At 42.9% G+C, this 17,391-nt stretch overlaps 1 protein-coding gene across 1 annotated transcript; it reads left to right on the top strand.

Moving 5' to 3' along the window:
* The first annotated feature begins 1,352 nt into the window (after positions 1 to 1,352).
* LOC123774801 (uncharacterized) lies at positions 1,353 to 12,129 on the top strand. The gene is made up of 4 exons (XM_045769420.2): positions 1,353 to 2,281; positions 6,630 to 6,710; positions 10,285 to 10,411; positions 11,301 to 12,129. Exons 1-4 carry the CDS (start codon positions 2,256 to 2,258, stop codon positions 12,054 to 12,056), a joined length of 990 nt encoding a protein of 329 aa, XP_045625376.2. The 5' UTR covers positions 1,353 to 2,255; the 3' UTR covers positions 12,057 to 12,129.
* The last annotated feature ends 5,262 nt before the right edge of the window (positions 12,130 to 17,391 follow it).

Below are 17,391 nucleotides of genomic sequence, written 5' to 3'. Positions count from 1 at the left end.
AGCACAATGGACTTGTGATCCTGTGGTCCCGGGTTCGATCCCGGGCGCCGGCGAGAAACAATGGGCAGAGTTTCTTTCACCCTATGCCCCTGTTACCTAGCAGTAAAATAGGTACCTGGGTGTTAGTCAGCTGTCACGGGCTGCCTCCTGGGGGTGGAGGCCTGGTTGAGGACCAGGCTGCGGGGACACTTATGCCCCAAAATCATCTCAAGATAACCTCAAGATATCTGTAGACCTGCTGCACTGTTATGCATTGTCACACTATTATTTTCTTACAATCAAGTTGATATTTCTAGCAAAGCTTCAAGTGGTTCAAGGTGTAACGTACGATTGTGTTACGTTGTTGGGTTGATTAGATACACAATGTTTAGTGAGTTTCATATTTATTTAGTAGTCCTGGATACAGCAGTGTCGTAGACGTTGAGACGAAGCCTGGAGCTGAGCAGAGAGCTGAGTGTGGTTGGAGTCGCGGAGCTCTATGTGGGAGAGCGTTGTAGCTGGATGAGGTCGTAGTCTGCTGCCTGCTCTGTGTCGAAGCTGTAGCGTCTTAGGTCGATTAGAACTGCCTACACCGATTACTACATTCTTGACTGGAGATTGTACTTTTTCTATTCATCAAATCGTTGCTTATATGGTGATTACACCTCAGCTTCCTCCAACAAGGTGAGAAGAGTATTACCTGTAATTGGGGAAAGGATTGTAGCTTCTGTAATTAGTTATGCTATTAAGATAATGAGATAATGGAGCGAGTATAAGATTAACTCGCTACAAAGGATAAGTAAATGTTTGAAAAAAAAAATTGTTTGCAAATTATTTCTTGAAGTGTAGGTGTCAACATTGGGAGATTGCAATGAATGCAAGGATGGACTCCTCAGCAGCAGCTCGTCCTCCTAAGGTTTCCCAACATCAAGAAACTGTTGTAGTAAAGTCCCCTATCCTAACCTACCACAGGACCCAAAACAGAAAACGGGACTAATGTCAATTTTGTGAGCTGTTACTATTTTTCAGTACGACAATTTTTGGTGATAGCGTATGCGCTCTATTTGGAGGATGGGTTGCAGCTAAATGAAGTACGTTGGGTCTAACCAGTAACTAGATGGGTGTCCTTATGAACATGTTGTCTAGCAGCTAGACAATATGTCCATATGGTCAATTCATTCAGTTGTGCTGGCCAGACCCAAAGTATTTTGTCTGAATGCAAACAATTCATAGTAATACTTTTATTGTTATAGTCATCAGTGTAGCAAATGTGTGTTCAGGTGGGAGTAGCCGCTGGAAGGAAGAAACTGGTGGAAGCCGTGAACTAGGTATATGTGTTAAGAGTCTTTAAGCAGCCTGTGAAATATGGGAAATTCGTCCTGTGAAATTCTGACCTTGGTACACTAAATTGTGAAGGGAGAAAATGTTCTTCACTGAACTCTTCACCACGAATGGACTGACAAACATCACCGCTCCGGACGACGTGCTTGCATCCAGACCATCGACGGCTCCATCCTCGGCGATTCCTGCTCCACCTCCTGACGATCTTAAACCCTTTAGTCCTGAAAACGCAAAAAAAAAGGAGGAAATGTTATAAACGTATCTCAAGGCGTTGGGAAACCTTAGGAGAATGGGCTGCTAGCTGAACGCATACAAACAATTCATGGTGATAATTGCTTTACGGTCATTATAGTGCAGCGAGCGTATGTTCAGGTGGACGTGGCCGATTGGAAGGATTAGCGGTTGGAATTATGGGAGTTGTTTTGGCAGAGATAGGAAGCGTGGCACTTGGAAGGGATTAATGGTATAAGTAGTTGGGAAAAAGAGGATGTGTGACATCTGCGTTCCTGGTCCACTGGAGGCGCTGTGTGACGTCTGCCTCTGTCTCACAGGTCATACTGCATACTGTATGTGATGTTCAGGGGATTTGTGCCACTTGTTCTGGTGCTTGGGAAGGAGGGCGTGTTCTATACACACATCAGTAACGTTCAGTTCATCCTTGACCCCCGCGTGGAGAGGAGGTGGGTTCCCCCTCCGGCTGGCTCCCGGCCCTCGCCTAGCACCTCCATCAGTCTGCCTCCTCGCTACGTCCGTGTTTGAGCACTGAGCTCAAACTCTCAGCTATTCCAGTGTTTAAATACTGTATCACCTTATATTTGCTTCGTTCATTAGTGGACTACCACTTAGTCCATGGTGGAAGACCACACTATCTACTAGTGTGGGGGACAGACAACCTTCGCAGAACTATTATCTCCACTACTGTACATAGTACCAGGATGACATCTTGCTGGCTTCTTCTTGGGTGAGTATATTACTCTATAACAGAACCTGTATTTTCTTTACTGTGAGCTAGAAACAAAATTAAAATTATAATAGAAAAGGTTGATATTTTCCTTTAATTCAAGAAAAGCTTATTTAGAACACCTAGCAATATAGTGTCGTGGATGCTTAAGAGCTCTGTAGCTTGTATATTTCAGTCTCATATGAAGGTTTAGAGTAATAATCATATATACTGCCTGCTGGATGGATTTTTGGAGAGTCAAGAGCTGTGTGGCGTCTGTATTCTGGTCCACTTGTGGTGATGTGTGGTGTATGTGTCCTGGTCCACTTGTGGTGCTGTGTGGTGTATGTGTCCTGGTCCATTTGTGGTGCTGGGTGATGTATGTGTCCTGGTCCACTTGTGGTGCTGGGTGGCGTCTGTGTTCTGGTCCATTTGTGGTGTGTGTGTTTTGGTCTCACTAGTCATACTTTATACTATATGGGATATTTCTGGGTTTTGTTCCACCTGTGCATCCAGGTGACGTCTCCGTGTCCTATATCAGACTTATTCTCTTCTGCGTCCTACATCAGAAATGTGGTGGCCACCTGCGGTATTAGGAGTCCTCTCTGCTGCAGATAACAGTTAGGCTACGGGCCAGCTGTTGGTACTTTGGTGCGTGATATTTGTACGTCCAGTGAGTAGTCGTGCGCTGGTGCCCTAGCGGTATTCCATAACAAGTAATACCCCAAACAAATTCAGCAAATACGAACACTAAAATGTAAAATAAACGAATGGATAACTTCTTTAACATTATCTTCTTTATCAGTAATATTATCTACCATAATATTATTTTGATATGGATCCCAGTTCCCTTGACCATATTGTGGAATGTGATAGAAAAGGTATATATAATAGTCTAAGGCACTAGATCACAATAAAACTAGCTAAGTTGCAGGGGTGTTGAACTATTTGCATTTTTATATGCATTTGCGTGTCATGCAGACGACGCCCATCCCGCGGGCCTCGTATGCCAGATTTAAGTTGCTGAAAGTCGCGAGTTGAAAAACTAAAAGTCACGAATTTTACTACAAAAGTAGCCAAATATTTCTTTAGCGATTGATTCGCTTTTCAGAGTACACAGCGCAGCATATCTTACAGTAGCCGAAAAGAGTAGTAAGTAGCGACATACAAAGCTGGCTTTTCAATTGGGCTACAAGGAGCCCAACTAGGCTATAAGTAGCCCAACCTGGCAACCCTGCCGCGAGGACTCACCGTCGAGGAGTGAACGCGCCAGGTGTAACAACCACGACCTTGCGTCCATGTACAATATATCATGTGCCTCCTGAGCAGTAACAGCATGATTAAAGGATAAATTAAAGAGTGTAAATCTGGTGGAGAACGTGCACCAGGTGATGAGCGTACGTGAGTAGAGAACGTACATCAGGTGGAGAGTATAACTCATCAATGCGCCATCTGATGTACACTACACATTTAGTAGAGTGTACATCAGATGGCGAGCACACACCAAGTGGAGAGTGTACAACAGGTGCAGAGCTTACATCAGGTGGATGATGTGGAGGTGAGGAATGTGGTGGATGGGAGCCTGCTAGCGTGGGTCGCCAGCAGGAGCTCTCAGGGTAGGGAGGCGACGGATACCCCTCATCTTACCGTTACCTCGACCTCCTCACCAACATACAAATGTAGGTGTTTCCTGTACGGTGCACGACTATAGCCCTTCCTCCGCCGGACTCGGGATGAATGGTGAGTGCATGAATGACAAATACATATAGAATGTAATTAATTCAAGGCCAATGTAACTGGCTTAGGTTAAACAACTTTGGGGTCCAGTTCCAAAGCCATAGATTGTGATTCTGTACCTTTTTCGCCACCGTCCATATGATGGGTATATCATTTAAATTTAAATGTCTTGAGATACTTTGTGTGTGTGTGTAAAACATGCGATTAAAATGTGATGGAGGATATCCATGAAATACACAGTAACGAGATTTTTTGAGCACGTTCTTGTATTTGTTTTATTAACGTTATCTGGGACAGAAAGCCTGTAGTTAGGCTTATCGAGGTTAACTCCCCTAGACCAACTACTGACTTTCCCCAGAATCCAACCCACAACAGGTGCCTAGCTCCCGGGGTACGTGTTTTAATGTTAGCTGAAGAGAGGTATGAGGTGAAAGGAAACATGCTCAACCGTTTAATGTGTTTTGCCGGAGGGGATTGAGCCTGCATCCCTAGGTTGTGAGCCAAGGACGTAGACTACTGTTACAGGACCCTTTGAAGCTGTGGTAAATTATACTCGAACGCACTAAAGCAATAATATATCTCGTATCATTTGGCGCCAAAATAAATAAACAAAAGTGAATGGTGTGGAGAAAGTGGAGAGCAATTATAAATATATTTCCCCATACACCAGACAATACTCGAGGGCGACACAAGTATGAGACTAATTATAGAGTTATTCAGGAAAGAATCACTAAGACAGCTTGAAGTAAATACATATACATATAGTCTAATTAAGGTATTCGACATGCACTTACTTTAATACACAAGCACATATGGACACGGCCGAGTGGTCGAGCGCACAGCATAGTCCCAAGAGCTTGGATTCGATTTCCGACGGAGGCAAAAACAAATGTTCAGTTTCTTTCACCTGATGCCTCTGTTTACCTAATAGTAAATAGGTATATGTACTATGGTCCTCATCGTCACTATAAATACTACTGTCGTACCTAGTAGCCAGAACGCACTTCTCGGCCTACTATGCAAGGCCCGATTTGCCTAATAGGCAGAGTGACTTTCTTTATTTTCACTATATTGTTTCCAATTGGTTTATTTGAAATATTGTTATTATATTATGTTAAAAACATAAATTATCGATTTATTTATGTTAGTTTAGGTTAGGTTAAGATAGGTTAGGTTAGGTAGGGTTGGTGAGGTTCGGTCATATATCTATGCAAATTTTAACTCAAATTAAAAGAACTTAACTCATACATAATGAAATAGATAGCTTTATCATTTCATAAGAAAAATCGAAAAATATGTTAATTCAGGAAAACTTGGCTTATTAGGCAACTCGGGCCTTGAATAGTAGGCCGAGTACTGCGTTTTGGCTACTGACATATATATATATATATATATATATATATATATATATATATATATATATATATATATATATATATATATATATATATATATATATATATATATATATATATAACATATATATATATATATATATGTTATATATATATATATATATATATGTTATATATATATATGTTATATATATATATAACATATATATATATATATATATATATATATATATATATATATATATATATATATATATAACTTTCAGAGTTTCAAGGTTAATTTCAGATTAGAAATGTAACTAGGTGGATCTAACAATGCGTAATTTAAGTTCATCTTGTGTGAAGGCTGTTCTATGGCGCAAAGGCAGCTATCAGGGGAAATTATTTTGGTTGTCTGTCATTAGCATTATAAAAAGTAGTACTACGTACAGTTATAATATATAGAACTTCAGAGGAATGTCCATTACTCTTACTGCTTCGTTCACGAGTGTAACTCAATTCAATTTTTGTTTTATGGACCCCATTACCCATCCCGTGTAAAGGGTTACAGGGGCACATAATTGATTCAGGAACTGAACTCAATAGTTCGTTTAGCTAACCAAATGACAATCTTTTGACCCTAGTAACACAATTATTAATGTTTTATATACTCGTACACATACTCATACATACATGTACATACATATACATATATACTTACACATACATATACAATCACCTACACAAATACTTGTAATTGAGAAGAAAACTGTTACAGGGCGGTGTTAGGTTCTCACTTATCTCTCCAGTATCAACCAGACGGCGCGCGTAACAGGACTACCAGATGACGCTTGAAATAGTGCTTGTAACACGTCTGTTTTTTGTATTAATACATTAGGTACATGTGCATTTGTGCAGCTGCCCTAGACTATATGAAAGGGAGTACATGCAGTGTCAAAAAGCTAGCTACGTGATGCTAAAAAATCCCCATCACACAGGATGGTTAGTCATACAGAGGCATGTGATCAGTAACCTGCACTGACAGACTGGGTTTGTTATGAGGATATCATCAACACAAGAGTGAATAAGGTAGAAGTGATACCAAAAGTCCGCATCTCGCAGGATGGTTAGTCATCTACCCGTAACACACACCCGGCGGTTCCAGAGCTTCACCAAGGGCCGAAATTCAATCATCTTTCTTCGCAACTCTAAACATCTTGTTCATGACTGCACGGACGCCAGGGTACTTACTTCTTCACAAGTCTCTGAATGTTGACTTACGATGCTCACTTTTGCAGAATGTTATCCTGGTGGACGCCTGCCTGCCTCGCCTCGCCCGCGCACAGGACCCAGACCCTAGCCCAGCACTACGCCTCCGTGTAAGTTTCTTGCAAAGTATGACTGTTTATGGCACAAATTACCGGGTAACCTAATATACGTGTGATTGATGTTTCAAGCGTAGGTCACACACACAAAAAATATATATATATATATATATATATATATATATATATATATATATATATATATATATATATATATATATATATATATATATATATATATATATATATATATATATAATGCTCAAATCTTGAATTATTTCTTTGTGTTGTATATTAAATGGATTACACAATTTTGTGGCCAAGCACAAATATAATGAACACGTTATCGGATTTAGTAAGTTTTCGTATTCATAGTAATGTTTTAAATTGCATAATTAGTGACATATTGGGTATAATATATGTAGTGTGTCAGTGACGTCCAATGTATAAAACATGTATCAATTTTTTATTTAGGATGCAGTGCTCTTTAATTTACTTTTACCTGAGATGAAAAGACTACACGAGCTAATATATATATATATATATATATATATATATATATATATATATATATATATATATATATATATATATATATATATATATATATATATATATATATTGTATTAAAATACGTTTATTCAGTCAAAAAATATATCTCAGTGTTGCCTATATACCTGAGAGTTTACTCTGGTCTTGAGCTATATTCAGGACTGAAGTACACAGTTAGGACGGGTTATATAAGCCAACTTATTTCTAAATATAATTATATAAATAAATGTCCACGTTTTCTATTATTGGTGTTCTAAAAGTATTTAAGAAATGCAACAGTCTAACCTAAACTCTCCTAGGCCTAATAGTATACATATGTACTTAAGAGAGGTAAGGTTAGGTAGATGCCAGGGGCCAAATTCACGAAGCAGTTACGCAAGAACTTACGAACCTGAACATCTTCTCTCAATCTTTGGCGGCATTGTTTTAAATTATTAAACAGTTAACAGCCTCCTAAGCACCAGCAGGAGACTGTTTATAACAATAACAACAATTGATTGGGAAGTTTTCATGTTTGTAGACTGTTTAATAAATGTATCCAAAGCCGTCTAAGATTGAGGAAAGATGTACACTTTCGTAAATACTTGCGTAACTGATTCGTGAATCTGGTCCGTTTCTCGGGCCCTTTACAAACACCAATAATATAAAGCATGTATATTTTTTTGTTGGCGGGGGGTGGGGGGTGGAGCGGGGGGTGGCGCAGTATATTTTTGCAAGTATGTGACCGAATCGCCGTACGTAGTGTCACGGTAGGAGAGAATATTATTAAAGGTCATAGGTCATTTTATGTAGGTGAACCTCACGAGATTGGTGCTGGTAAATAGTGACTTCAGTGTGTTGTAGCCCGCAGAGGCTACCACGGATCGCAGGGCACCGCCTCACCATGAGTATGAAGCAATATGGCGAGTGTTTGTGATGTGTGTAAATATATGAACATGTATTGAATAGCTTGAGTTACCTCATCTCTGTGTGCTTATATCTCAATGATAAGTTTGAAGGTCACCCCGAGCAGGTCTCAGACTCTTAATTACGTGTTGAAAATAGCCTCGTCACTGACGTGATGGCTGTCAGTAGGCGCTCACTGTGACGTGACCTCGTCACTAGGAAATTTCACATGCAATACAACATTACGATATTTTAAAACGTAAGCGCTGTTATTTGACGGTTCAGATTTCGACACCCATACATGCAATCAAAGCATGTATACTTACATAATACATACCTGAAATACATATATATATATATATATATATATATATATATATATATATATATATATATATATATATATATATATATATATATATATATATATATATATATATTTTTTTTTTTTATATATAGGGGTACCACCTCTGGTGCAAATGTAGGGACCCATAGCCTCAGAGAAGAAAATAAAGAGTACTCAGAGAAGACCTTTTGGATCCTCACTGAACACTTTGATATTTTCTTCTCCTACCACCCCTATTCTTTTGTTAAGTGTGTATATTTATCTAACTTTATTTGAAAATGTCATTACACAAAAAAGTTACAATATTGATTACATACAGGGTACAAGGCTGCTTGTCATAAGTTGAATAGCTCCTCCAGCTCCTCAGATGGCGGGCACGAACCATGGATGCAGTGAGCATTTCCTCTCTGGATTGCCACACTAAGGCGCTGAAAAAGAAAACTGGCAGCTCTGGGGTCTCTAGTTGTTTCGATTAGCTTAGACCCCAACTCCTTTAAAAAGCTAGCAGCACTTTTACCCCAGGCACCAAGCGTCTCTGAGGCAATGGGGACAAAATTGTAGTGGTGCTCAAGGTCTCTGTATTTACGTGACTTGGCCGCTTCCCGGTGATTGGCAGCTCCTCCTGCTTGTGTAGCACTGAAGTCAACATAGGTATTGGCTAAAGTTGAAACGCAAGTGTAGTCCCACACCAACTGTCTACCATTCTTCCAGGGGTTCACCGTAATTCCGTCTGGGCGACCGACAGGCTCATCAGAGTTGCGGGACATTAGGTAACGGGGCTCTCTCTCTGCTGGACAACCGGCTGTGGTAAGGCTTCTCTTAATAATGTCATTAACCTCGCCGTGTCTTGCATGCCATCCTCCGGTCCTTTGGCAAAGAAGGCCATGCCGTCCATATCTGTCGGCCTCTGCCTCGCCGCAAATACACCTGTATTCGGTGTGGATTGGGGCAGCTAGGCGAAGAGCCACGGCAATTCGGAGGGCCTGCGGTGTGAGACGGGTGCCGGTTGCTGACATTGGGGTTGCTAATAGGAAATCACCTGCATGGGGAGCTGCTACAGCTCTAAGTCGGGCAGTGTCATGTGGTGTCGTCGCAGCTTCTAGCAAAGTTGCAGCTTCTTGGTCGGCAATGGGGCGATCCCAGCTGGATTGCTTATGGGCTTCAGAAGGCGGTGGTTGGGGTGCTGGTCCTGCGAGAGAGACCCATTTGGTTGTGCAGTCTGTGAAGCTGGGATCATGCACCCCTGCCTGTTGAACTAGGTGCTCAGGTAGGATTTCCTTCACCAGGTTGTCAGACCCCACTGAAGAGGACAGGAATGCTGGTACAGCAATTTGTGTTGCTGTGCGCACGCCAAGGCCCCCGAGTCTGACAGGAAGGGAGGCCTGTTTCCACTGTGAGTCGCTGAGGGAAAGATTGAGGGCTTTTTCTAGTGTTGATTTCAGCAAGCTGTCATACTCTTCTAATTTAATATTGTTGAAAGATATATATATATATATATATATATATATATATATATATATATATATATATATATATATATATATATATATATATATATATATATATATATGACAATGTCAGACCACGAATGAAAGATTAACGTCAGGAATTTCCTTAAGTACTTTCGTATTTAATAACACATCTTCAGAAGGATGCTTCAGAAGAATCTTTCTGAATGCTTGTATAATATATTAAATTGTATATAAAAGCTAGGCCACGACATATAAGGATTCCAAAGCCACAATTACCATCTTCCTCACCATCGCCACCACCGTGATCATCACCACCTTTCACCATATCCAGCATCTCACCATACACTGTACCATGATGGTGTGTGTGTTGCAGGTCGTCCTACCCGTTCTCGAAGGTAGTGGGAGTGTTCAGTGTGGTGGACGAGACCTCCTGCTCCTGCGTCCTCGCCTCCTCCCCGTGTCCTCTCGAGATCACGGAGAAGTCCACCTTGAAGACCAGAGTAAGGAAGCATCAACCTCATATAATTCCACTTGTTGGGGACAGGAAGCCTATATATATATATATATATATATATATCGTACCTAGTAGCCAGAACGTCGTACTCGGCCAGCTATGCAAGGCCCGATTTGCCTAATAAGCCAAGTTTTCCTGAATTAATATATTTTCTCTAATTTTTTTCTTATGAAATGATAAAGCTACCCATTTCATTATGTATGAGGTAATTTTTTTTTATTGGAGTTAAAATTAACGTAGATATATGACCGAACCTAACCAACCCTACCTAACCTAACCTATCTTTATAGGTTAGGTTAGGTTAGGTAGCCGAAAAAGTTAGGTCAGGTTAGGTTAGGTAGTCGAAAAACAATTAATTCATGAGAACTTGGCTCATTAGGCAAATCGGGCCTTGCATAGTAAGCTGAGAAGTGCGTTCTGGCTACTAGGACTTTCACTAATTTTGCTCCCCACGTTTTTTCCTTATCATGAGGGTGTTATGGCTTAGTTAAAAGTTCACGCTTAGCCACTTTTACATTTTTTAGTTTCTGGGCGTGAGTTTAAGAGTTAGAGTTTAAGTTTAAGAGTTATGTGAGAGAGGATCACATAAACGCCATGCTAAATAATCGTCTTGCAAGACTTTTCAACTCTCCTGGGATCTTGTGTTGCACCAATCATTTCTGCAACATGCACACTTACGGGAAATGTTTCACAGTTGTTCTTACTTGTCAAATCGCTAATATTAACTTTATAATTGTCTTGCACCGAGTGACAGTCTCAAAGAAAAGGGGCCATACATGTGCAGTGTATGAAGAAGTGCTCTTCTCTCTGAAATATTATACTGTCAATAAAATAAAAAATATTAATATTTTAATATTAATTTTGTGTTTCTTCAGGGGCTGCCGTGTCCGTGGCAGACGCGGTACTGCTGCTGGCGCAAGATTCTTCGTAACCTGTTCAACAACTCGTCCACCGGTTCTGCCGAACGTCAGCAACTCTCAAGCAACGTCAGCCACGCCCCGGTGACAGTACCTACCGAGCGTCAGGGTCACTCTGGTAGTGTCAGTCCACGGCTCATGAACATCCCAGTTAAGCGTCAACGATACGACACAAAATTAAAAAGCTCCAGAGAAACCGCAGATGACCAAGGCAGCGATAAAGCATTCTGGCTGCCATCTGACTTCAACAGAACATTTGTGGTATCTGGAGGTCCGGGGCTCCAAAGTGGAAAAGTAAGAGATACCGACTCATCTAATCCTCAAGCCATCATTTCAGAAGTCAGCACTTCAAAGACACCCTTAACAACTATCTTAACCACCACACAAGACGCGGAAAAACACCCCAGTGATGTGTTTCGTCCACCCAGGAATGAAGACTCTCAGAGAAGGCCAAAGACGGCAGCTTGCTCGTGCATGACTCGAGAAGACTGCATCAACTCTTGGTCTCTTTTTGGTGATCTTCCTGAAGTCGAGATCAAGACCAGCCTAGAGTGTGAGAAGCCGGAGCTGGCGTGCTGCCTGGGTCGTGTCCTGCCAGCCAGGTCTGGAAGCTCTCCAGAACAACGGCGCCGCGGGAGACCAACCCCAGCATCAAGTGTGTGGCGGCCGCTGCAGACAACTTGGGACAGTCTCGTCTCTTGGTTCATCGGCTGACCCTGTCATACCATATCAAAGTCCATAATAATAACACTGAGAACATTAAATACGTAATAAATGCAATATAAAATCATAATATTAATAAAATAATAACAATAATACAAATTATTAACAAAATTTCTAGTCACATTGCTGAAGATGTGTCTAATGCAAGACAGAGTCTACAGCAATATGAAGTAGAAGAGACCCTCGAGGAAGTTGGCAAAATATAAAATAATAATGTAACAGCTGAGAAATAGAAGAACAAAATGTTTTGTGAGTCCTGGAAGTGATCGGGTTCTCTACAAGCTTCCAGATGCCTGACCCCAAGCTGAGGATGGTGGCCCCTACAGCTGAGGATGGTGGCCCCTACAGCTGAGGATGGTGGCCCCTACAGCTGAGGATGGTGGCCCCTACAGCTGAGAATGGTGGCCCCTACAGCTGAGGATGGTGGCCCTACAGCTGAGGATGGTGGCCCCTACAGCTGAGGATGGTGGCCCCTACAGCTGAGGATGGTGGCACCTACAGCTGAGGATGGTGGCCCCCCACAGCTGAGGATGGTGGCCCCCCACAGCTAAGGATGGTGGCCCCTACAGCTGAGGATGGTGGCACCTACAGCTGAGGATGGTGGCCCCACAGCTAAGGATGGTGGCTGACCAGACCACACACTAGAAGTTGAAGGGACGACGACGTTTCGACACAAATCGACTTGAGAATGGTCCAGGACGGACCGAAACGTCGTCGTCCCTTCAACTTCTAGTGTGTGGTCTGGTCAACATACTTCAGCCACGTTATTGTGACTCATCACCTGCATAAGGATGGTGGCCCCTACAGCTGAGGATGGTGGCCCCCCAGTTGAGAATGGTGGCCCCACAGCTGAGGATGGTGGCCCCCACAGCTGAGGATGGTGGCCCCCACAGCTGAGGATGGTGGCCCCCACAGCTGAGGATGGTGGCCCCCACAGCTGAGGATGGGGTGAAGACAGCCTGGGGCTGGGGTGCCGGCACAACACGACTCTTGTAAGCATCACACTTGGCGGGAGGTCAACCCGTCCTCTCACAACCTCCTCCAGCCGGGGTTTCCTGGAGGCGACGCGACGACCGACTCCCGTTCAACCGTGTGTTTCTCTACTTCCCACAGTGTTTACCTGCAGACGATTTCGGTAGTTTTATTGCAGCCTGGCCTAGAGCCAGCCTTCCTTAGTGAGTGTTTGATACACGGGGCTGTTTGTCTTTGGAAACCGCAAGCCCACATAATCAACACATGGCTGATTTTTGTTTATTTGTTAACAAGAAAAAACATTGAGTTGTGTAATTCTGTAGTTGTGCAGACGATGAGTCACAATAACGTGGCTGACGATATGAAGACCAAACCCCTCACCAGAAGATGAGGAGACGACGACGTTTCGGTCCGTCTTGGACCATTATCATGTTGATTCTAATGGGAGCGATAGGTGTTTATATTCTATACATTCATGTTAGTACAACGCATAGTTACACTTGAATTAAAATGGGTAAACAATCAGGCGGTCACTTACAACCCAATGTTCTGGTCACACAGTATAAAGGCATAATATAACAGCATACAAACAGCCTAAGCCACACATACGAGAGGAAAGTGGCGAGATTTCGGCCCGTCCTCAACCCTCAAACAGACGTAATTGAGCACAGGTTGAGCAGGTTGTGCATGTTCAGTATATAAAGCAAATTAAATGATCATGTGTACCCACACATTCACATCACAACCCAGGTGAAGACTGAGTTGAGATAAAGACGCACAGACCGAAGCATCTATGGTACCTGCACCATGTTGCACAGAGTCAAGGTTCGCCTACGAGAGGACCTCATTCTCACAACGACTGACATCTTAGAAAAGGTCTCTATGATCGGCAATATCTCACCAGCTGACATCCTGGAGACCAGAGAAGGTGTTCACCTTCTCTTCTCCAGCGACAACGACCTGGAGAAGCTATTCGCCGCCTCCACCACCCTGCTAGACGCCGGCCTCACCTTCACTCCTCCTAGACGCTACCTGGCGGACAGGACTGTGTTTGCCAGACACATCAGCGCATGGATCTCCGCGACGACGACGACATCCTTGCCAGCATCAATTCCTTGAACCCGACCCTGACCGCGGTAGTGGCCAAGATCAGCACCAACAACACCCGCAGACCCACAGAGAAAGTGACCTTCAGCACGGTCATCGCAGCGACCCACGCAAAAGAACACGGTCTTAAGTGTGCCGGAATTACGATTCCACCTGCCCACGTGACCAAGGAACGATACACGGAGCTCCGCCAGTGCTTAAAGTGCTACCGGTACTCCCACTACATCAGTAAGTGCACCGAGCAAGTGACAGAAATGCAGTATCTGCGCCCAGGAGCATCACTACACAGCCTGCACTTCCTCCCACCGACGCTGCCTACTCTGCATTGGCCCGCACACTGCAGTTTCACCTGACTGTCTCTACCGGCAGGAGGAAATAAAACAGATGACGGTAAGCACCACCTCAACTCAGCTAGCCAAACCGCCTACGCCCGCTTTCCTGGCCTTGCCCGAGAACACTGTGGAAGCTGCTGCTACCACACCACTGCTTGATCCCTCACCTTCGAGCTCACCTCCGCAGCCCTCACAATCACAACCCAAGCCTGCAGTTACCACCAACAACACCCTCCTACCGGTACTTCTACACCTCGCCGACAACGGCTGGCAACGACGTCAACCTATACGTCCACACCATCAATAGGCTGCTCACCGCAAATGGACTTCCGACGGTGATGGTACCAGGCGACCTTCTCCCAGCTCCACCTGCGGCCGGCCCGGCCCTGGCTACTCCTGCCAACGAAGACACCACATCCATAGACGACAACGACCACCCGAAACTCCCACAACCAACACCAAGAGGCTCTCCAGAGCCGCCACCGTCTGTGGCGACGAGAACGGCCTTGCGACCGACGACGAAGAAAACAAAAGCACTTGCCATGTGCTGTTCATTCCGCCCAGCGAGTTCAATAGCAACGCCCACACCAGATGAAAATTGGCCCACAGATGTGACAAGATAATCAGCCAGAACAAATACCCGCACCCCACGTATGTCCACGCCCACACCATGAACTCTTACACTGATCTCACAATACTGAAAAAAGAATACCGCGACCCAGAATTCCACCGTAAATTCCCAGACGGACAAATGCAATTCCTCGAAAAGGACGACGATCCTGATGGTACCAAACTACCGAGGTTGCTCTGTTCAGATATAAAGCGTCGCTTTGCACATTAAACTGCAACCTGGCGACTAAGCCTCCTGCGGGCCATAAACTGCAACCTGGTGACTAAGCCTCCTACGGACCATGAACTGCGAGCGACCATGAAGACCCCATCCATCCACAGATCCCCAGTACCAGCTATTGATACTGGTAATGGCTCCAAAGGGCCTCCACTTACGGGCTATTCATACCCGTGCCACCATTTGGGTGGGTTAATCTTTATCTGTCAATCCATCAATCATGTGTATGTGTGTGCACAGTTACAGCCTCGCTCCTGTGCCAGGTAAGTCCACATGCTACTTGGAACTTTTTGTTCCGAGTAGCTGAATCTAAAACGACAACAAACATGTGTATCGTTACGGGCTATTCATGCCCGTGCCACCTCTTGGGTGGCTTAATCTTCATCACTCAATCATCAGTCATGTGTAGTATGCAAAGGTTGAACGACTGGGCAAGTACAACACCATCTGTGTTATTAGATATTTATGAAGCCGCTGATTACCATAAACTCAATGGGGTGGAGTGGTTGTTGTTTGTTGTTATAGGTTAAGCTACTCGGAACAAGTTCCAAGTAGCACGGGCTATGGTGAGCCCGTAACTTACCTGGCACAGGAGCGGGGCAAGAAGCACGGGCTATGGTTAGCCTCGTGGCCGGGAGATGTCTCCCGTCGAGTCGTCGTGGAGTGGTATTCTGTAACGCTAAAAGTACTTTGAAGTTTTTAGATAATCCATCACAATTACTGTCTGAAGTAGCCTGTAATATTGTATGGCATGTGATTTTTGCCAATGATAATATCTTTTGTATAAAATTTGTGTGGATTCCATCCCATGTTGGAGTTGAAAGGTATGACTGTGTGGATCGATTGGCCAATGAAGCTTGCAGGAAAGAAAGCACAGACTATACATTTGAACTATCTAATGCAATTATTAAAAGCATACAAATTAACGTGATTACTTCAGATTTCGAAGAATTAATAAATGCCCAAATTGTGATGGGTTATCTGAAAGCTGCAGTATTATAAGTTTTGTAATAAGATATTTGTATGACTAGCACAGTAATCGGACAAGACATTGCGATGTAGCAATTGCGGGAATTCGCCTTGACTATAGGCACATCTGGCAGGTTAGTGAGGCTGAGCCACTACCTGAATATTCAGCTTGTAACTCTATGACAAACCTTTAAGGCATTTACTTAAACACTACCTTATTGAATGCGAAACTATAAAAGATTTTAGACCTCCTGGCCTATTGTAAAATCAACAACGTAACTATTTTATTGAATCTGGAAGACATTCTAACCATTTATTCTTATTTTGCTTCTCCATATTAAAGAATGATGTTTTCTTTCTTTTTCTTAAGCTGCATTTCTTATGAATCCATTTTTCTTATGAATCCATCCCTGCCTTGTGTGGTTGCAGTTCAAATTCATAAACTGAAGCATGCATAACATCTGATGTAGTGGAATGTAACTTTATGAACCATTTTCGTGCTTTAGTTTACAATTTAGAGCTATTGTCTTGTGTATTAACCTCTGTCCTGTGTGTCAGTGGATACAATCAGCACCTCACTGTAATAAGACCTAACTGAATTACTCAGATTAGGCAAAATTGTATATTTTGTCAATAAAGATGTTAATAATAATAATAATAATAGAGATATATGGGAATGGAAACCATTTTAAGGCCAGAGTAGGGAGGTGGGAGGAGGAGAGACGAGATGAGGGAGAAATGGGGAGGTGGGGCACAAGATAATTGAATCACTTGATCTGTTTGTATTTAACAGGGTATAATCAGTAAATAATTGGTTGGAGTCTCAACTAAACAAACTCTATGACACCTAATACGCATTTGGCCTCAAAATAAAATATATTAGCTTGCAGCCGATATCTGTGTCGAGGGTTACAAAAAACAAGTTGTATACAAAGACGTGTGTTCGGCCGCCTGGCAAACCTGACTTACTACTTGGATGAACTTGGCTTGAGCCGATCTGTAGCAGGAAGTCTGACGTGAAGGCGAACACAATTAATTTTGGTGAATGTTGTAGTGATCAGTTACTTAAAAGCTCTTTTTTTTCTTTCGTTAAGTACTT

Source organism: Procambarus clarkii, chromosome 68 (assembly GCF_040958095.1).
Source record: "Procambarus clarkii isolate CNS0578487 chromosome 68, FALCON_Pclarkii_2.0, whole genome shotgun sequence".
In the NCBI taxonomy this organism is placed as follows: domain Eukaryota; kingdom Metazoa; phylum Arthropoda; class Malacostraca; order Decapoda; family Cambaridae; genus Procambarus; species Procambarus clarkii.
This window is presented reverse-complemented; position numbering and strand designations above follow the sequence as displayed.

What these genes read in the sequence shown, in the direction of transcription:
- LOC123774801 (XM_045769420.2), top strand. Translation starts at nt 2,256, where the DNA reads ATGACATCTTGCTGGCTTCTTCTTGG. An exon ending in GCCCAGCACTACGCCTCCGT is followed by an intron (nt 6,711 to 10,284) that starts GTAAGTTTCTTG and finishes TGTGTGTTGCAG; the next exon opens with GTCGTCCTACCCGTTCTCGA. An exon ending in AGTCCACCTTGAAGACCAGA is followed by an intron (nt 10,412 to 11,300) that starts GTAAGGAAGCAT and finishes GTGTTTCTTCAG; the next exon opens with GGGCTGCCGTGTCCGTGGCA.